The sequence below is a fragment of the Trachurus japonicus genome, chromosome 20 (genome assembly GCF_045865225.1).
Source record: "Trachurus japonicus isolate A0001 chromosome 20, Traja_1.0".
NCBI classification, from domain to species: Eukaryota; Metazoa; Chordata; class Actinopteri; order Carangiformes; family Carangidae; genus Trachurus; species Trachurus japonicus.
The window spans coordinates 15710432-15732886 of NC_140926.1; the positions used below are offsets into that span (position 1 = coordinate 15710432).

Genomic DNA, 22455 nt, shown 5'->3' on the forward strand with positions numbered 1-22455 from the left:
ACTCTCTTCAGGCAGCTCATTCTCCATCTCATCCTGCTCCATCTGTTTACACCATCCCTCCATACGCTCCGTCTCGGCCTGCAGCAACTTGAGGAACCAGCGGCCGTCGCGGGGGCACACGGACCGGCCGACGGCCCCCGGGCCCTCCCCCTCCGGCTCGGCCACGCTGTCCATCCACGGGTCCGGAGGGGGCAGGATGGACGGGTCGAAGCCCACCTCTCCGTAATCGTCCGCGGCGCACGCGTGGTAGTGGTTCCCCGAGCCCTGGATGCTGACGGTCGAGGTGGCGGCGTCCCTGGAGTGCTGGCGCGGCATGGTGGCACAGTGACGCGGTGGCAGCTCTGGTACGTCTGTGGGGTCGTCGAGGTCGGCCTGCACAGCCGTGGTTACGCTGTTGGAGCGGGTCATCCTGCGGTAACTGAGAGGACAAAGCAAAAGTAGAGTTAGATGGTGAACAAACATGTATTGTTAACTTTTTCCAAGCAGGTAAAAGGCTGATTTTATGCAGCGATTGATTTCACATACTCATATTGTGTAGTAATAGCGCACAGTGCCTTCCTTTTAGCAGCAATTATGATAATAATGTTTACACACAATTCTTGGAGGTGCTCCCAGTATGAAAAATTGAAATGATCACAGTGATATTGTCACTGATAATGATGAATAGCTTTTGTAGTGTGGAACATCTTTTGTGTGCGTCTCTCTGTGTTTTGTCACCTGCTTTATTCAGAAGCAACAGAGTGTGCAATGGTCTGTGAAACCACTAGCTCTGCTTTGGAGCTGATGAACATACATAAACAGTGATAGCGCGTGCACACACACATACACACACACACACACACACACACACCTGGGACCCTTTCCTACAGCTGGGTGTGCCATGTCGTTTTTGGCTCTGAGGCTTTGTGCCACTGTTGGGGCAGCTTTTGCCAAGTCCCTCCACACTGTGTGCAGCAGCAGCACACACACACACACATGTGCAAAGATTAAATCAACAAACAGACATTCACACACGCACACACAAAAACACACACTTGGCTACGTTCTATAGAGCAGCTCACCATCTTAGTAATGAATGGGACGCCAGAGGGATGCGGGTGTTTGGGGAGGGTGGGGGGGACACGCCAGCCAGTTGCACAGCGATTGGACAAACCTGCAGTCTAATCACTGCCAGATTACAACTCAAAGCGGTACAACAATCCAAGCACATCATTTATTAACAACTACAAAAATGCACCGGGGTGCAGCGTACTGAGCCACTTGAAAAAAAAAACAATCTGATACACTTTGCTGTGTGCACAAGAGCTTGAACAGGCAGGAGCTCCAAAGATAAAGATAAAATAAAAACAGGATATTAGCCATCCTGGTATACATTACATCCTATCATCAGCCACTTCTGGATTGACAGATTTGTCAAAAGGCCACAAATTAATAAGAACAACTTTTCCAAACCAGAAGAGGCACTGAATTGTTAGTCTACAAGCTGCACTCCTGTTCACAGATGCCGACAATCCTCTCGCACATGAACCTCAGCTTGACCTGCCTGCAGAATGACACACACAAATGATCACAGCTCCATCACCTCCGCTTCATCTCCGGACGCACACTCCTTCTCCTCTGTGCTTCCCATTCACCTCTACCTCCCCTTTTTTCTCATTCATCTCTCTTCTTCCGTGAACACGAAAAAAAAGAGAGGGAGCAAGAACAAGGGAGTGGCTTCAGGGGAGATCAAACAGAGTGTGTATATGATTTACGTGTACGTACCGGCAGTCGAGTGTGTGTGTGTGTGTGTGCGAGTGTGTGTGAGGAGCAGTTAAAGAGTAACTCCTCCGAGCAGGTGTTCAGTCCTAATGACCTCAGCCTGCTTTCTATCAGCCCGCTAACAACTTCCTGCAGGGGCAGAGACGGGCAAGGCCAAACACAGCCCAGACAGAGAGACAGACATATCAATAGGCAGGAGGCAAAAGAACAAGGGAGGGCATTTCAAGAGGGAAGTCGATGTGAGGGAAGAAAAACTATGAAATATGAGGAAGGTATCCGGGAGGGGAAAAAGGAGCAAGTAAAAATGCAGGAAGTCTATGTTCTCAGCACATTTGTGCGGTGAACATGACGGAAAGTTGTAAAAAAAAAAAAGAAAAAAAAGAAAAAGAGTCTTTCATTTCATAAGCTACAGATTTTAGAAGGCCTCTTCACGTCCAGGTTTTTTTTTTATGACTTTTCCTCGGCTCAAACCACAGCCATGAGGAAATATTGAGGCATCTATAAACAAAAGCAGCCTGATGTCTCATTTGGAGGTAGATGAAAGCTCAAAACAAGGTGAGGTATGTCGAATGACAGAACATAGCGCTACAGACACCGCAAACTGACATTTAAAAGCTACGCATGCACATGAGCCTTCCTGTGTGTTTGCCAGCGATGACAAACCTTCAGTCGTTTGGCACAAAGACAAAAAAGACAGGGAGGTCTCGCTGTCCTTTAAGTTGATTTTTCAAGATGGTTGTGCATATGGTTTAGTCACTACAGGGCAATGAACAATGCCCCACTTCTGTGACTGCAAAGCCATCTGGTGACCACCAACCCCACCCCTAAACAGAATCTGTCAATCCAACCAAGTCACATTTTAAAAATGTTTTTACTGTTCATTATTTGTTTTTATGCCTTTTGCAAGTTCATTATAACACGAAAAATACACAAAATCAATATGATTTCATAGAAATGTTTTCACAACCAACTATATATAGCTCTAGACATGGATCTGCACAGTCTTGCACAGAGAGAAGTCTGTGTACAGACAGGCATGTTTTTGTTGTGTTCTTCTCTTTCATTCCTTTTCACTTAATCCCAGTTCAAACAGCGAGGTGAGGTTATGACCCGGGACTGCTGCACTTAAACACACAGATTCTCACACACACACACTCACACAGACACAAATAAGGCAGTTTGAGCACTGAAGCAAGTCCGTAGGAGTTTGGCATTCTCACTTGTCTGGAAATCTAATGTAGGGCCAGCATGCCCAGACCTCCCAGGTACGCACACACACACGCATGGATCAACACACTCACACACACACACACACACAAGTGCATGCCAACAGGTAAAGTAAAAGAAAAAAAATCAAACATGCACCAACAAAAATACCGTCCCACCTATTCCAAACATTAACCAGAGAAATGCAGAGGCTGCAGTGCTGCATAACATCCAAGCCTCAGCAGACTAGAGGGTGTCTGGATGAGTTAATATTTGGCTTGGCACCTACAGGGACTCGGGGCTTAGTCAGTCAGCTGAGACCTCCCCTTTCAGAGAGTCCATCACGTATCCTGACACTGCGTGAGTGTGTGTTTTTAAAGTGCTGGACTCAGCCCTCTCTGTGACCTTTTGATTAAAGGTGATGTCTCTTTGAATTCCTGAAGCATGCCTTGGCTACGGCGTGAAAACCAGAGCTGTGTCTAAATTTGTCAACTTCCTTCACCAAACAGAAGGTCATTGTTTTGACAGGGTGAACCAAAGCAGACAAAAGAAGCCATAAATGCCTGCGTGTCCCGGCAGAGGCCTTGATAAGTCTGCTCTGCTGCGATGTGAGCTAATGAAACGGCGCGCGCACACTGGGCGGCTTCTGCTCAGACTGGGCACATGTTGCAGAGTGAGAGGCTATAGCTGACAGCACAGCAGACTCTCAGTGCTCAGAGCTAAACAAACCCTGTAGAACTCCCTCCCCTCTTTCTCTCTCTCTCCCCGTCTCTCTCTCTCTATGTCTCTCTCCCTCTCCCACCCACACATATACGCAAACACCCAACCTCAAAGTAGCCTGAATCACAATGACTGGAGCAACAGATGGCTGTCAACTCACCCCCTCCACCTTCCCAGTTCCCTGTACCACATCCTCTGGCCCAGCTGTCACTTGGGGCCCCTGGCTGAGGGGGCTCTGACGCCAACCTCCCCTCAACTGGGGACAGCTGCTGCGGGAAGCCGGCGCAGGGGGGGGCGAAAGCTTGCGCCGCACACTACAAACCTCTCTCTGTCTCCATAAGTCCTCTTCCTGTTCACACTATCTGTGTCTCATCCCTCCCATCAGACTTATCCAGTTTCACTTTTTTTTTTACAACCTCCCACTCGTTCTGTCTCTTTTCTCCCACTACTCACCATCGCTCATCCTCCACTTGAATTCCTATTGACTGGAATTTGGACTGCTCCTCTGTGGGCCCTCCTTCCTCTGGGTCTACCTAAGAGGGGAGGGGAGAAACTGTCAAAAAGCATGTCAGGTTTTTTTTTATTTCAGGGGCTTTGACAGCGATGACGTGCACATCCACGAACCTGGATCCCTATGGAGAGGCACTTGCGGAGCGCTTCCCTCTGCGCCTTGGCGTCTGCGGAGACGTGTGCGACGGCGGAGGTGGTGGCGGTGGCAGTGATGGTGATGGTGCTGTTTGTGACGTGCTGGCTGGCCGGGCCGTGCACCTGAGCGTTAGCCGCCTCGATGGCCGCCGTCAGGGCCTTCATGCTGTCGATGCTCTCCGTGGAGTTGGACAGGCCCGGCTGGGAGCTGATGCCCGTCCGCTGGCCGGAGCCGCCGTCCATATACGCATCCTGGGCAGACTCCGTGCTGCTCTGGGCTGTGATAGATATAAAGGGTTTGGATGGGGTGGTGCGTGGTGGGACTGGGGGAGGTGTCTTCTTGTAGGTGGTGATGCATGATGACACTGCAGAAGGAGAGGGAGAAAAAACTTATTATTAGACCATAAGCCTGTGAATATTCTCATTTGTCCAGGTCATAGTTATCTCAAGGAAATTTAAATCGAATGCAACTGGACTTGGTTATTTGTCTAGGAAGACGTTTCACCTCTCATCCAAGAGGCTTCATCAGTTCATGTTCGCATCTGACCTAAGAGCAGTCTCAGCCAGTCCAGTTGCATTCGATTTAAATTTCCTTGAGATATTAGACCATATTGAAATTTTAAGGAAACATTTTCAATGTTTCAATGCAATTTCACATCGGAATATACAAATAAGAAATATAAATATATAAGAATATGAGTTTTAATTCACACTTGTCAGAATTTCAGTTAGTATAATTTAGTAAAGTCAAATATATACACAACAGAGAAATTATAAAGTGAAATCATGTTTGCTCACTGGGGTGAAATAAGTTCAAGAACATGAGAACCTGAGGGACAGGTTGTTAAGTTAGACGACAACAGGCAGGAATAACTTCCTGCTCAGAGGTGCATCGCGTGGGAACTTGGTCTTTGACTGAAAGTGCTCCTGTGCTTGACCAGCACTCTTTAATAATATCAGTGGAATGGGCATTGGAAGCAAGTCGGCAAAACGAAAGGTGCAACTGAGACGGGAAATGGAGGATGCAGTGTTTTAGCATAACTTAGACCCGAGTGTCAAGATACCTCGCCTTGCACTGCTTTGATGGACCATTTAAATAAAAATCCATTTTTCCTGAGCTCTCCAGCTTCATGGAAGTGCAAACACTAGCTCTAAAACCTTTGTGTGATCCTTTCTAGCAATTTTGGTTGATGCATGCAGCTATAAATCATCATCACAACAAGGTAAAGTAAGAGAAAGTAACATAAATAGGATGATAAGTAATGTAAAATAGCAATATCACAATCTGAACAGCAGATATGTTGTTCTGGCTATTTGTGAATGGACATAGAGAAAAACAGAATCTATTTCTATTCTCCAAAGCAACAATGACAAATATGCTGTCACCACGACGACTCTGGTGACAGTTAACACCCTGACAGTTTACACAGAGGTCTTAGGTCCCTGTGTTGGAGTCAAAATGGACAGTAGATTAGGGCCAACTTTAACAAATCAGAGCCTGGTCCAGTAATAGGATTAGTATGTCAGCCACTTGACCCACTGATCTACATGGTTAAGCCCTCTGCGTACTTACTGTACACATCGAGGGGAATTTGATGGTGCCAAATATAGCTCTTGCTGTTGTTTGCATGCATGGCTGCATCGTTGTTCAGTTGCATGGTTGCACAGTTGCAATTTAAGTGATATTTACAGTAAAGTGCAGTTGTTAAATGATATGGGAGGAGGCAGCGGGAACTCTCAGGACAGTCTCGAGTCTTTGTGTAAAATCCAAGCAAATAGATACTTTAAAAGCATCACAGTGCTGCTCAGTAACACTCTCCCTGTGTCTGTCTGTTCTCAGGTTACAGCTACAGGTTCTGCACAGACAATGGAGCCTCTCACACAAACTGAGTCTGCAAGTCTGTAACATACCAACATAGAAAAAAACAAACAAAAAAAAAAAACACACCAGAGCCCGTCTTAAAGAAAGACAACATCAGCCACCTCCTAACTACGTTATGCCTTGGAATCTCCTTCCTGGCCTGGTGCTATCATCAAAACTAGGTCGCCCTCACTGTGCTGTGCAGCAAAACTAGGACAGCGGGTTTCCTGGATCCCTTTAATCCCTTCAAAAGACAAACATCCTACCGTGGCGAGATCGCTGCTCAGTGTGCAGCAGACAACTGTTGCCAGCCACACCCAGCATGAGGAGCCATGGCTAAAACTATTAGAGCGGGATGTTGTTTGCTTTGTGTCTTGCCATCTCGCTGACAGCTACAGAGAGGCCCTAACATATTGGAGGTGAACAAGAGGGGCTGACTTCACCCTCTTGGTTTGTCAGAGTCATCATCATCGCCGCCTCTCTCTCTCTCCGCCCGTCCTCCCGCCTCGCACCGCAGTGATTGGATGATCCCCGTCGAGATTTCAGTCAGGTTTTGACAAGCTGGAAAGTCCTCAGACGGGATGAGTGCCGCAGTGAGATGAGATCACAGCTGCTAATATGAGCGTCTTTGATGGCGGCGTAACAAACCACAAGAAAGACAAAAAGAAGTGGCTTACTGTATTTCCCTCTGCAGCTAAATGTCACGACTTTTGAGAGATAGTGTGTGTGTGTTAGTGTGTGTGTTGGAATTACTGCCAGAGCCACATTATGGGGAATTATCGGCGCATGCCAAGATGTGCACTAACTGTCTCGACTTTTACACAGATGTCTAGTGAATATGAGAGGCATCCAGGGCTAATCTTCACAAAGGTCACTCAGTACAGACCCACAGGAGAACAAAAAAAACCCAGTGAACACACACATGCACTCACACAGAGGGAGAGGGCGAGGTCTTGCCCCTATCATCCGTGGAGGTTCAAAGGATAGAATGTCAGCCCTGTTCAGAGCTTCTATCCCCTGAAGTCATCTAAAAGTCACACTTGTGTGTACGCCTATGTGTGTGTGTGTGTGTGTGGGCTTGTGGAATCCATATGCGTGTGCGCTCCTCTTCATCCATTCAATAAAAGTGCTGTATGAAATAGGACACACCGCGCCGTGTCCCACCTAGCTGTCACAGCCAGAGCCAGACGGGCCAGAGAATGACAGGGGTCTTGAATGCCGAGACGGGTTAAGTAAACACACTCAGGAGTCAGAACATGCCCACGCACACACATGCTTGTAGAGGCATAAAAATAACACTGACACAACCCAGCTTAAGGTTTCAACCACTCCACATCAAGGGAGGCCACAGACTTCCTGCCACTGATATAACTCTCCATCCGTGGGGAGCTGTTGTCAAAAATGACCTGACCCATACCCAGTAACTTCTATGCAAGGGTGCAAAGTGGCCTGTGTTAGAAATACTCCAAGAGAATCCTCTAATCCTCGCCTGTCTGACAACAGTGAAGCGAAGGCATCTGCCCGAAACAACTGTCCTGATAAGACGAGGGCCGAGTTTCCAGTTTTCACACAAATGATAAGAAAATAGTTTTATCCTCCTGCAGCCATGAAAGTGTTAGACAATGCTGCTGCTGCCCTGTACCACACAGTCAAGGACAGACTAAAGCAGGAATGTGATGCAGGATTCCTTCAGACCCTAATAAGAAGGAATGTGGAAAACTCTCATCACCAGCCACAGATAAACACTGTACACCACAAAAAACAAAAGAAGAAAAAAGTTTGTCTGCTACTTTATAATATTAAGTTAATGCAACTTTGATCACAGAGTGGGAGACAACACACATATTCCCCTGTTTGGGAGTGGAGCTGTGGAATTTCATCTCCTTCCTTCACAGAGGTAGGTGTAGCCTGCTGAGAGTATTGTCATCCCAGAGAAGAGAGGAGTTTGTGAATGACAAAACTCCAGTGGGTCTCTGCCAAATCCCTCTTTTGACAAATGCTTCAAAAGTCCCTTGCCGACAAGTTGGTGTGAATAGCAGTTCTTCTTGGCAGAGCACTCCCCCTTGATAATATCAAAAAGCCCTCTTCCCTCCTCTGAGGCAAAGCAAAGTCTCATTCATTTCTTCAGCACTCAGAACAAAAACAGATTTGCTTAGCCATCTTTTTTCTTTCAAGGCTCTGCTGATCACTGTGTCTCATTTGTATGTCTGCATAGGTGTGTGCGCTTCCCTTTATTTGATCACTGTGTTCATGTTACTAGACAGATTGAAGGCAGGCGGCTGCCTTGTAATCTCCAATCTGTGTATCTGTGTGATAGGCCACTTCAAAGAGCAGACGGTTTGGTTTAAGAGGCTAGCTAACAGGAACGGGCTCCCCCGCGCGGGGGCCAAGGGCAAATCCACCGCCATCCAAACAAATACAAAGGGCAGGAAAGGGGGCGGTCGGTATGGGGGAACATTGACAGCTGAGCCCAGCTGCGCTGTGTTTGGGATGAGGGTCTGCCAGAGGGGAGAGGGCAGAGAATAGTGAACAGAGAAGAGGAGCAGAACGAGACCGAGGAGGAGGGTAAATCAGAGTTACTGCCTGGCCCCGTCTGCTCTCGCTCTGTCCATTTGTCCGTCCCTCTCCCTCTCTCTCTGTATCATACACACACACACACACAAGCACAGGGAACCAGCTGGAGTCCTTTGTGATTGCATCACCATGGCGACACATAGCAACATGAAGTTTGCTGGGAGGCTTGGCATTTTACCAGCGGCGGGCAGGGGGGGAGCTTCTGTTGGCCATTTGTTTACCTTGACAGGGTACACTGCAGCTGCACTGACACTCACCTAAACACCAGCCAACAAGAAAACACAGCAGGAATAATGGGTCACAGCTAGTATGAGGGGAGAAAAAAACAAAAAAAAAAACAAGTGAGTGGTGCTGTGTTGCAAATGAATATCTAATAATGTCTCTAGCCCTGGAGCAGCAGCTTTGTGTGGGTGAATGCAGAACTCTACCAACCAGTTTGTCTTGGATCCCTGTCAAAAGGCTTGTCACTGGGTTTCTAGGACAGAGTCATAAGATGACAATAACTTCAACGCTTCACACCGTGTGACACATGGTGTGCGCTGTTCTTGGGAACAATGCAACAATACAAGACACATCCGACAACAACTTAGCATGGCCTCCTGTAAGGGTCATTAAAGTTACTGTAGAAACAATATGAGGACAGATTACAAAGGACCTTGAGTTTCTAAATGTTTTTAAGTGTTAAAGATAGTGGATTTGTTGCTTCTCACTTATCTCTGTTGATCAGCTAATGAGGCAGACACAACAAGCCTTGTGTACACCATGTACAAAAAGTCCTCTGACGGCCCCCTGAGTCACCTGAAAATCCCACAGAAACCCTCATGTCACTCTACGACTCTCAACCACCAGAGGTCAGAGGTCGCCAGAGAGGGTTTCTGCTCTCCAGATGCCTGAACTCTCTCAGACACAATAGCTCACTGTGTGCGCCTGCGTGTGTAAATGTGCAAAAGAGGGGAAGGTCTTTCAGAAGAGGTATATTTAGCATGTGTGAGTGCTTTTTTGGTGCGGGACTTTTCAGTGCAAATGGTGCCAGAGTTGTAAACATCCTGCACTAATTGTCGCATTTAAATTGATTTCTTGTCTTGAGTTAAACATACGCGTGCATATCAGTACAAAACATTTGTTAAATATGTCCCCAGGCCAACAGTGCTATCAACAAAGCTGTGTGTTCAGCGTGGCCCTTTTGACAGAAACCCGTGTCAACAGTGGGTAACTGCTCTGGCAGGCCAGCGTCTCCTGAACCACTAGATAAGAGTGTGTTTACAACTGTCAGCCACCGCTAAATCTGGCAGGCAGCTGCTCCCTGTTAGGCAATAGATTCACTTCACTTAACCCACTTTCCTGTGTTCCAAGTTCAAATAGAGAGCCTGGTTACCTGCATTCCTGTTTTATGGCCCGACACTCTCGCAGACCTGTCAGTCAGTGACAGACAGGGAGAGACATGCTGAGAGCAACAAATGAAAGGGGTGGAGAAATGAAAAAAAAAATCGAAAGTTCATATTCAAAACAATCTTTCTGGTGCTCACATTAGGTTCAGTACTTTCTCTACCTTGGGCATCAAGCGTCCTGAGCTTTAACTACAGGGTTGAGGAGTGACATCACTTTTAAAATATGCAACTGATTGTTTTATATTTCACTGAAATATTAAAAATAACTACATTTATTATAACAACTGTGTAATTACTATCATCAACAGTACAAATACCACTTAGATGAGACGTATTGCAGGTGTAATTATCCAGGATTTGGTATAACTATATAATCCCAAAGTTCCTCTGAGTACAGTACTGTAGCATGTGGGCTAATCTCCTGAAGACTTTTCTTACATGAAGGGGGTTTTCTCATTAGACCTGCCCTGTGACGGCTCCAGGCCGTTTCCATTGTTCTCCACTGCTCCTTGGCAAGGGCTTTACCCTGACTAGTCCGCAACCACATGAAGAGACAAATCAGTCTTTTGTTTCTGTCCAAAAGACCTGCCTGCAGGGGGTTGAAAGAGAGCATAGTCACTCAACATAAGAGGAGAGGGGATAGAGATAAAGTAAGCATAATGGAAAGAAAAGAGAGTAAAGGAGGAGAGAAAAGAGGAGATGGAGCAGGGGGATAAGTTTTCTGTGCCGTTTCCTTCAGTTTCTGTACATTCCATCTGCTTCGTGGGGCATAAACCTGAGTATTAGCCCTAACGCTAAAGCTAACACACCCACACATGTCACGCATGCTTTCACTGGACTCATTTCCCACAGTATTGCTCACCGACAGACTGAGACTTTAAGAGTAGACTGGCTCGCTGTGCGGAGTGACACATCGCATGTGCCGGCAATGACAGCACCGTGGACTGTAACAAGTCGTGGCATACCTAAAAACAGAATCATGTAGCTGGAGGAGATCAGAAACTGGATTTGTGATTGAGCGGTGAGTGAGTCCAAATAAATCTCTGAACTATAAAACTTAAAGCCAAGCTCACTGAGAGTGTGAAAGAAGAAGAAAGGACAGGCTCTTCATGGTGGCATTTTGCGTTGCTAAGTGGATAATACAGGCCACTTAGTCCAGTGTCTGGTAAACTAAAAATACCCACAACAACACAGCAATGTTGCCACCACACTGTATCCAAGTGTTTAAACATGGCCCCCTGATAAAACATGACAGACTGTCCACAAGAACTGAAGGTCTGTGGAGTTACAGCCGGTACAGGAAAACATAACCACAAGCCTGGGGAGTAATGGACGCTGGGACAAAATAGCAAACACACAGTCAGACGGATGAAAAGACAAAAGACACACACACACGAGGACCATGCAGCCTTAACCGAGAGGGTTGAAACACAATGCCGATGTCATGTCATCGCGTGAAGGATCACTGCTTGCTGCAGCTGCTATTTACATATAAATGCAGCAGAATGTGGTCAAAAGTTCACTTCTTCTTTTCATTGCTACAAGCTCTCTGGGGATTAACTCCAAAAGTCATAACTTGATTCGTGAAATGAGTGGGCACAAAAAGTACCAGAGAAGCTGGATGGCAGATTTTTTTTCTTTTTTTTTTTTTTTTAACAAGCGTTCTGAGTTTACTCTTCCAGGAATGCCGTGAAACATCAGCGGCGGGTGTTGTTACACAGCGCTGCATTCCTTCCCTCTTTCCCCCCTGTTTGACGTTCTTTGTCCTGACCACTTGCACATGGAGGGGGAAAGGAGACACTGGTGGTTTAATCCACCGCCAGAAGCATGCTAAAGCCATCTGGGCCCAAAACCAAACGTCAGGCCTTCTGCGTCTCCTATATAAGAGGAGGGACGGGGCAAGGCGGGGGAGGATGGATGGAGAGAGGGAGATGGAAAAGTTAAGAGAGAGGGAGAGAGAGAAAGAGGGGAAAATGAGAGAAAAGAGGGGGGTGGGTGGACAGAAAGGTAGGAGGTACAACAGGGGGCTAAAGGGGGATTTGGAACAAGAACCAGGCTACACTGACGCCTACTGTCTTTTGTGGTTTCCAGTCCTGACCCTCTGACCCTATACATCCTGTTGAAGGAGAGGAGGGAGGGCTGGAGGGAAAGAAAGACGAGATGGCAGCTATAGGCACTGGCACTGTGTGTGTCCAAAGTTGTGGGCAGAGTGGATTAGGATAAATGTAAATATCTGGGAAGAGGTCCAGATCCTCTATCTGTCTCTCAGGTGTGATTTTTCACACCCCTCTTCCCTCTCTTCCTGTGTGTTTACATCCACTCCCTGCAGAATCTTGTGGGGGAGAAACAATGGTCTCTCCAACATTCCCACTCTCCTGCCGAGAGCACTCGTCTGTCTCCTGCATTCCTTTCCCCATTCATCTCTTTCTCTCTCTCCCCTTCTGGACACAAGAAAAAAAAAACTCCTGCTACTCTTAACACGGGGGAGGGGTCTGAGTGTGCCTCTTAAAAACCTCTGAGTGGAATCAGTCCCCTTGAACACTACCTCCCCCCTCCTCCCCTTTTCCTCCCCGTTTTACTTGGTTAGTGAAGCAGCAAAGCTCAAAGAAAGGGAGGAGAAAGAGGAGATGCATTCTTTCTCTCCCTCTCGCTGTCTCTCGGTGTGTACGGGGGGTGAGTTGTGGCTTATTTTTAATGACTAGTTAAAGAAAAAAAAAAAAAAAAGAAAAAAAGCAAAGGAGGGCTGGGTCTTTTCCCCACTGGCCACTTGCACACAGGCTCAGTCACTCAGACACACACATACACACACATTACTGTAGCTGAGTCTGGGACTTTCACAGAGAAGTCTTTAATTTGCACTGGGGCCTGGCCTCCCACACTGCACAGCCCAAACCACCCACTTACAGCCATGCACCATTCCTCAGAGTTACTCCAATGTACTCCCTCCCCTCCAGATCAGTGAAAGCAAAATGAACTCTCAACCACACAATTTAGCTGTCAAGAAAGGTCTCAAAACTTTCAATATTTTTGCAAAGAGAACACAGCAAAACACATGTTTTTCTTCCTGTGAAAAAAAGAAGAAGAAACACTCCTCCAGGAGATTTAACTCTATATCCCAACCCCTCTTAGGTTTTCATTCCCCCAGGGTTTTTGAGTTTTCTGTCCCTGCCCAGCTTCAGCATGCAGGAGCCATGAGGATCATCCACAGTCAGCGCTGAGGAAATCCTTTCGGGGCTTTGCTTTTCCTTTGCTCTTTCTGATGCCAAAACACAGACAGGAAGAGCGTGAAAAAAAGAAAAAGAAAAAAAAGAGGGGGTGGTGGGGAGAGGGGGCAGGCCCTACCTGACAGAGTAGACCCTGTCCACCTGATCTGACACACCAGATGAGCTCTGCTACATCTTGACATTTGGGAAGGTAATCCTCAAAGTAAACCACAGATTTCTTGATTTTCACAGGGAACTGTTGTATGTGCTCTCTGCAGAGTGAGGTGGGTGGGGTGTGTGTGTGTGTGTGTGGGGGGGGAGACGGCAGGAGTGCGCTGCCGCAGCCATTCTTTGTGTTTGCCGTAGCCCTGTCAGCTCCTCCCTGAGCCCCTCTCTCATTTTTTCCCCTCTCTCTCCTCCTTTTTCTCAAACTGAGAACAAGAGGAGAAGAATGAATGACATTCTCTTGCTTGTGCTTCCTGTGTCAAAAGATATCCAAACGCCACTCTTCCTCCCTAAATGGCTATAATCAAAGCATTCCAGGCCATAACAAGCTGGGACCAATTAAGTCGTAAGTAAACATAAACACCTAGCAGCCGCTAACCAACGCTCTAAGTCTTGTAGATTTATCCTATTGACTTTAATTCCGCTTTAGAGCATGTACAGGCAGGAAATCGCTGTCTTTTCAGGTCATGGAAGTACACAGTAATTACACATGATTGATACTGTGATGCTAACAATATCAGATGCTAGCAATTTCTGCACAAATATTCAGCAAGTGCCTACAGGTGCAAGTCATCCTCATAGGTTGCTTGTGATCCGGTTGAATCGGAGCGTCATGTTACGCATTATTTGGGCCGTATTCAACACTCACAGGCCAGATCAGATCACACAAATGTTCTCTGGCAACAAAGCAGCTGAGGCTATGATGACATCTAGTGAAAGATTTGATATTGCAAGTCTCAGGATTTGCACTTTTACTTGCTTTGACTCAGCTCAACAGAACCTGATTTGCTTTAAATTCAATTTTCAATCTAACACCAGACGGAGCAGAATAACAGCATTAAGCTCGGCATTGTGAAAGAAGCCCAAACACATCAAAACAAAATTGTGAAAGCTGTGAAAAAGAGGCAGTAAATCTACAGATGCATCATTTTTGAACTGAATTCAATTCCTCTGGATCTGCTTATCTGATGACTAACACTCTTAAGCCGACACTGAGCCGTATAAAAAGAGATGTTGAGGGTTTTTCTCCTTCTGTCAATGAAAGAGCGACAGTGCAAGTTCCCACTGGCTTGCATTCTCAGACAGTCGTGACAGGATGAAGTAATTACTGAGTGGCTGACACACCAGCATGGCTAGGATTTATCTCCTCCAGGAAGAGAGATAGCCAAATCACAGTTTACCCACATCCAGCTCCAGCTCCCAGTTCGGGCTTGATCCCGCAGCTGGAAAACAGTGAAGCCACACACAGACACTTTGACACCGTGCAGTCACATGCGTGCGCTCACACCCACATGCTCGGAAGCTCCGTCGAGGTATACGGCTGCCAACCACAACTGAGAACAGCGTCTTTTCTCCTGCTTATTCCATATGTATGCCGTGCGTGTGCAAGTGTGTTGCCACATGCCTCGACCCAGCCCCTGTTTCCTGTCAAACACACCTTCTATAGCACCATCAAAGCAAGTGGGATGGCTGTATTATGCAGGTGTGTGTATGTGTGAAAGAGAGAGAGCAAGGGAGAGAATAGGAGAGACAGATGACACCAGAGTACTGTTTAATTTACATCCCCTCTTTGAATAATAATTCCACCTTAGAGGATGGAAGCTTTGATCCACTGACACACAGGTGTATTTCACATGCAGAGACATACGTTGCTAAGGCAGGGCTTTATCTGTCCCTGTAATTAACACCAGAGCAGGAAATAGAGAACTCTATGTGTGTTTGTGTGTGTGTGGTGGGGTGAGACTGAAGAGCAGAGATGGCAGGAGGGATTGATGCAGCTCAAAGAAGCATTCCAGTGCAACGCCGTCAGTGAACATTGTTTGATCTCTGTGTCTCAGCTACATGCACACATGAAGGATAGCAGGATGTCAGTCATGACTCAGGGCTACAGTGTCACTCATGTCTTCTCTCTCACTCACTGTTTTTATCCATCACACACACTCACTCACATACAGAACAAAACAGAAAATGCACCTAACAGTTAACACTGATCTAGAACTTGTGAGTTACACTGGGGCTGACTTCTTTGGTGAAATATCTGGAGACAAGATTCATTCTAAAAGTAGTGAAGCAACTCCACCTTGTGGTGAAAAATGAGTACTGGGAAAAAAACTGTTTAATTAAACTGATGGGATCAACAATTCTCTGTATGGTCCATTGTTTTTTGTTGTTCCTATTAAATGCAGCAGTGACATATAGTGGCATTACATTCACTGAATTTCCCATGATTAAAGTCCCATTTTTTTTTACAATTCTGAAGAAGAATATTTTTCATTTTTGTGTAATTTTTCTTTTGTGAAACTTCAGTTACTGCAACATGACTTTAACTTGGATTTATTCTGTTCCTCTTACTGGGAGTAAGAGGAACAGAATAAATCCAAGTTATGAGTTATTATTATGAGTTATTATTCTAAAGGTAAAAACAAAAAGAGATTTTTTAATCAATGGACTGTGACAGCTTGAGTTTGCCTTCTTATTTGGAGAGATCCTTTTATCAGAGTGAATTTGAAACTCGTCTGACTTTTTCCCCCCTACATTCTCTGATGGTACACAATTTAATTTCACATTTCCAGATAAATATATTAAAGGTATCTAGCAGTCTGTATAATGTTACAGTGAGATCTCTTGTTCCATTTTTATCTGTCTTATAATTCAGCGCAGGATGAGGCACACTAACAGCAACTTAACATATACAGAGCTGTATGTGTAGCTTGACATGAAAGCTGACACATCCTGTACTGTATTGTCAGTTACAGCCTTTGTTTAACACAAATACTTCAGTATAATAATAAAGAAAGTCTAGTCTCTATATTAGCTTAGTTTAGAGCTTAATGGTTTTAATTAACCAGCATATTTTCACCTGACCTCTACATCTTTGTTCTTCTGCTCTGCTTTTTATATGGATTACTACAAATCGGGATTTAACTTTGCCCACAGCACAAAGGAATTAGGAGGCGGATGAAAGAGGGAAGTTGAAAGAGTAGAAAGTAGTTAAGAGAAAGTCAGAGAAAGAGAGAACATGCAAGGGAATTTAGTGGAAGATCTAAATACACTTTGGTCTTTTTTAAAATTGAGCTATATTTTATTCCATTATTCATTTGTTTCCCTTCAGTATGAATTGTTGTGGCTTTTTAAGCCGCCTCATCTTTCACACCGTTCTGTTTTCAATGCCTCACAGCCACGGAGACCGTGTTTATGAGTTTCCTGTCATCACATCTCTACCCAGAGTTACTGTAAACGTGGACACTTCATACCTACACAAGAGACCGGGGAAAGTGTAGGGTTTCCCTTGTCAAATTTTTCACCAGCCTAACTTTAACACGATAATTGCTTCTTAAAAGATGCCATGAGAGACAGAAAGGGGGCAGCTGAAGTCTGAGCACCTGTGTGTGTTGCTGAGAGAGTACGACTGGATCATTTGACAGTACATGACCAAGAGACAGGGAGGAGGAGAGGCACTTAGGAAATGTGTAGGGCACTGTCTTCCCTCAACAGAGCCTCAACGGACTGATCTCAGAGGACAGAAATAATAAGAGAAAGAGAGATCGAGAGAAAGAGGGAGAGAGGGAAGTTGCAAGCTTTGGCTGACAGTGTTAGTCCCCAGAGTCAAAACAAACCTGAAGCATCAGGATATACTTTACAATCAAAGATGGCTCCATACACATAAGAAACATCATCTCAGTTTATAACTTACTGCTTAAAGCGTTCATGGAAGTCCTGTGACTGTTTCAAAGACTTCCTCACAGCTTTTTCTCATATTCAGAGCATTTACAAAGAGAATTAGCACTTATTATACTCAAGATTAGGTTATTTTCATTTCACTTCACTCGGTAGTACTGTCATTTATTTGTGCTGTGGATTTATAAACGGAATCCTTTGTAATGGGCTCATCTAGACAAAACCTAATGTGATGAAGCCCCTGCTGTTTCCCTGCAGGTATAACAATATATATCACAACATGTGATCACAGGTTTTCTTTTTTTCTTTCAGTGTAATAAAACAGACTGAATCTAGCAAACAATATTTCTACTCTTTAGAATGGTTTTACCTGTTGGGAACTGTCATCCCTGTAACAATTTACTGCACACTAAGTTTAAATTCTGATTTTTACAGCTGGCTCTATCAGTATACGAGTACGAAACTGTGCCCCTGAGAAGAACACATTTTTCTGGATGGGTTTTGAGCCACTACTCATGAATAAAAACGATTTCTGAATGAAACTGAGGGAAACTAATGATCCCTCAGGGCAAAGTAGGTACAGCAGAAATTAATGGGACTCCACTGGAGGAAGAAATGACTTCACCGCACGAGCACAAAGACATATTAAGTAAGCAATTAAACATAAAATGCAAAATGATGAAATCAAGTGTAAACAGAGTGTTAACACATTTTAAGTAAGTTTTTGATTGAAAGTTTAAGCAGTTATAGATGTCCTTAAATATCATTCAATTATGGAAAAAAAATGTATATATTATATTTATGTATTATGCACTAACACCCTCATAAACTTGCAGTTGCTTGATAATTACGTGTCCCTGTGACTAAGGCTTTCCTGGATGAATGTGTCAACAGCTGAGACTCCCTAACCCATACCCAGGATGCCTCTGTCATTGACATGACAGCCTATGAAAATAAACCCACTTGACCTAGATCACCACATGCATGTGTACTGTACATATGTTTGAGTCCATGGCATGTTGACCTCAGTAGTGACTTGTCTGAAAATAGAAAGCAGAAAGCCGGTAGGTGAGCAGGCACAAAACATAGCTGCTATCAGTGACGTGCATGAGCTGAAGTGTGTGCATGACTCACTCAAACACAGATGGTTGGTTATGGTCTGCAACACGGTAAGTGGCACAGATTAACTTTTTTCCCATAAGGCCTGGGGTGAGGGCTTAACAAGTTGTTCCTGTACCCTCTGGTTGCCCACTTTAACAAGCACAGACATGAACCCCCATGAACTCCAATTCCAGAGAGACTCTGAGTCTGACCTGAATAACTGGACCCTGCAGAGTTAGTGTGTTGCGATGCAGGCCACACCTGTCACCCCCCGCCCTCCATATCAGAGATATTATACTAAAATAGACCAAGAGCTGTAAGTTGTTCAACATTTCAAGGCTCACATGAGTGGAGGGTGAAAGAAAATAGCATGTGGGTTAATCTCAGTGCTCATGTTGTCCAGTTTGAGGGAAAGAGGGCAGAGCAGATGGCTCAAAGTTTATTGAATGTCCACAGTTTGTAGTCCTGTGTAATTAAATGGAGAGGAACATTAAAAAAATAATAAAATATAACTTAAATTATTTTATTTCATTTTAAAATGTCTGCTTTTTTCCAGAACTGCATTGTTAGAATAAATATATCCTATGTTTGCTATTCTTATTTATTATTAATAATAAAAATAAAACTATTTCTTATTTAACTGGCTCTGTCAGTGGAGCTGTACTTCGCACTAAACATACAACTTGAGGAGGATTCCTCCATTTTCATGTGAACCATGAATAAGCAGAAAGCATGGGATGGGCACGGTAGACTTCACTGTAAAGCGAGTCGCATTTATAACACAACTTCCGTTCTGCACTTTCACAGTAAAGGTCCATGACGCACTGCTAACTCACTGGTGTAGCTTATTATTCTTGCTGGCTTGAAAGCACTGCGGTGGGCTTTTGAATATCTTCACCCGATATACAAAAGTCGCTCCGACGTCAACATTTTCCACAATGAGTCAGATACAATTTTATTTTGACAGCTCGCTAGTTGTTGCCCCTCCTCCCCGAGTAGCTACTCTCACAGTTTATTTTGAAGGCCATATTGCCTGACTTCCGGCCTCCGCCTGTCTTGACGCAGCCTCACCGTCGGTCATGACAAACAACAGAGGAACACAACAGCAGCTTCTACTCACAAAGGCGAATCCAGAAGTCACACATGCCGAGCAGCGCGCTGTACAAGCACTGAGGCAGCGTCATGAGAGCCGCGGATCTGCAACACTGAGCTGGGCTGAGATGACAGGACTCCTCTCTGCCTCTATTCCTCTTTCACTCTGACGATATTGGATCTTATGTCAGGATGTGGACGCGCCTTGATCGCACCCCCCGCCCCACAGAAACACTTAATAACTCATTCAGCACTGGGTGGGACAGTCCCGGTCAGTCATGAAGAAAACTTCACTGCTGTAATGCTTCATAACTTTTTGTTATGAGTTGTTAAGCTACAGGTTTGAACATAGGCTACTTTGAATTTATATTTAAATAGAGACAACGGTTTTTATTTGATATAATAAAATAAAAAGTAACAAAATTGTATCTTCTTAATTTAATCCTTCTGCCTAATTTAAGTAAAAGTCAAGCTATTTAACATTAAAACTGAATTTGCCTTTGAAATTCCTACTTCTACAATTGTTTGAAATCATATAGTGAGGACAGGAACACTAGCAATATAAATGGCTTAGATATGGAAAATGAAGTTAATCTAATAATTGTTTTGTTTTGTTTTTTATTTCAGCTTCTCTTTTTTTTTTTAGATTTATATTTTTTATTTTCCAACATTCTCATTCTCATCTAATAATTGTTTTTAAGAACCTTTATCATTATACTTTGTGTGGTTTTGGTGCACTATAAAACAATTTCAAGTTTGCATAAAACAATATGCAAAACTACTCTATAATATACAAATAAAATCTGTGTTTTTCACCCCACAGTGCATTAAATACAGCTGAATTTTCCTTAACTTTAAAACCCACCCATATACAGATGTGCAGCCAAACAGACATATGATTCATTAACTCAGATCAGCTAATGACTGCCACCCTGTGGTTTAGTGGAGAGTGATATACTGTTGCATGTTGCACTGAGCATTTTCACATCAAGAGGGGACAGAATTTAGTTTAGGATCATCCCTTGTTATTGCATACAATGCTGCTTATACATTTTAAAATATCTTAGATATTTGCTTTACAATGGGCACTGATAGGGTCATGATTACCTGTACTCACATTACATACAATGATATAATAAAACCAGCTTACATCTGTATCTCCTCTTATTTTGTGATGTAGAAATTAACTAATGACTTATTCACATACATTGTATGTTTACCATAAGTTCTGACGATGCCCTGAACGCACCACTCTCTGCCAACACAACAGGCAAGCAGATGGCCGAATCCGCAGAAACTGAGAGCAGCAGCATGGAACAAAGAAACACAGCTCAGCGTCGCCAAGACCAATAGTTCTGTCAGGCCTAATACTGCCAGAGGGGCCTTTCACCTGTAGTCCTCCTCAAATCCACCTTGAGAGGGGACCTTCTCAAAACAAATAAGCAAACACACCCTGTGCCCGGGAGCGGCGTTTTTCTTTGCTTTTACAACATATGAGTCAACCTGACATATGACAAACATATCTGAGCCTTGCTCCTGGAAATTTGCGTGGGCTGGTGGAGGTGTGAGGAGAGATCTGGTTGAATGCTTGCCTTGATCTTGATTCGACCAGACTTTAGTGGTCTGTATCCCTGCCACTTTAATTCAGCACTCTGGGAAATCCAAAGATATCTCTTAGAGGAGAACTCCTGGAAAAGTGCCAGTGATGGCAGTGATTGTTGTTAATTGGGTCAAGCTGTCTGGTAGTTTTTGTCCACCCACTCGCACGGTTACTGTAAAAAGAAGAGGGCAGAGGTACAGTGCTGTGTTACACTGAGCCCCTGGGGGCAGTGTTGTACAGGCTTTATTTCAGCATGTAGACCTATACCGTGAAGAGCTGGGAATACACAGGAACCCCTTTTGATTCCACACCAGTAAAGCCTGCAGACATTACAGCGCATGTGAAGGTTAGTTTTCCGGACTGAGAAGAGCATGCTGTGTTATATCTATCATATCTATCAGTACTGGATACGAAATCTGCTAATGTCACATGTTACATCAAAGTTTGACATTTTCCTGCTGAGGGTTGGATGAAAAATTTAATACCACACTCATGTCTGCTTGGAGAAGCTCTCACCAGAAGGCAGCTAACTCAGCTAGCTGCCAGTGATAGCTTTGTGTTTAGCCTATAAACATGAAAATAGTGTAACATTTGGTTGTCTTCAAGAAAAACCTTAATTCTAAATAAAGTTTAATTATACTGTAAGTTACATGTTTGACTCAAATATTCATATAAAGTGATGCCTACCAACTTCATCTGGGAATAAAACAATGCTCAGTTTTCCCTCTGATTATAATGTGTATGTAAGTGGTTATGGAGTCCTCCTGCAGTGACAATATAAACCTGACCTCCTCACTCATTCCTGACACTTGTGCTTGTGACAGTACCTGTCTCTGATTTTGAAGACAAGTTACTGTTTTATGTTTTAAATATTGATGGTTCCCTTGTTTTCTTCTTTTTTTGTAAGGAAAAGCCTGGTTTACCTCAGTAAATAAAAAATCCACAAATCAGAAATTACAGATGCTTTTTGAATCATTTCTCACTGAATCTCAGCTAGAACTTGCAACAAGCAATATGGACAAACCTTTCAATTGCAACCTTTGAAATCACATAAAAAATATCTTTAAGAGTGGACAGTCTATTATTCTGTATTTTTCATTCAAATTTTGTATAGTAAGATATAGAAAATTGTGTCCAGGGCTGCATCAGGAAATTAAATGAAGAGATGGTGAGCCACGGAGTGTTTGACAAGAGCCACAAGCATATGCCTTGAAAACTTACTTATGGAGTGCTTTACTGAGCGCACTGTCTCTGTTCAGGGCCATAGGAAATTCACAGCCATTAAATTAAACATTGTCCTGTCTATTATGGAGATCTAGTGGAGGAGAGTCACTCTTTTCAGCCTTTTAAAAATAGATGCTGGTAAAATGAAGTTGGATGATTGACAGCAGGTCAGTGAGC

The 22455-nt window shown here is 44.3% G+C and overlaps 1 protein-coding gene across 3 annotated transcripts in view; it reads right to left on the reverse strand.

The window, feature by feature from the left end:
* The window catches only part of dlgap1b (discs, large (Drosophila) homolog-associated protein 1b), an 86739-nt gene that overhangs the window by 4806 nt on the left and 59478 nt on the right, over nucleotides 1–22455 (reverse strand). For all 3 annotated transcript variants that reach the window (XM_085763838.1, XM_085763837.1, XM_085763839.1), the window contains exons 7-9: nucleotides 4312–4697; nucleotides 4141–4220; nucleotides 3–418 (exon numbers count right to left, since the gene is read on the reverse strand). In XM_085763838.1, the coding sequence (XP_085619964.1) occupies nucleotides 3–418; nucleotides 4141–4220; nucleotides 4312–4697 (882 nt within the window). The remainder of the gene's footprint in view (nucleotides 1–2; nucleotides 419–4140; nucleotides 4221–4311; nucleotides 4698–22455) is intronic.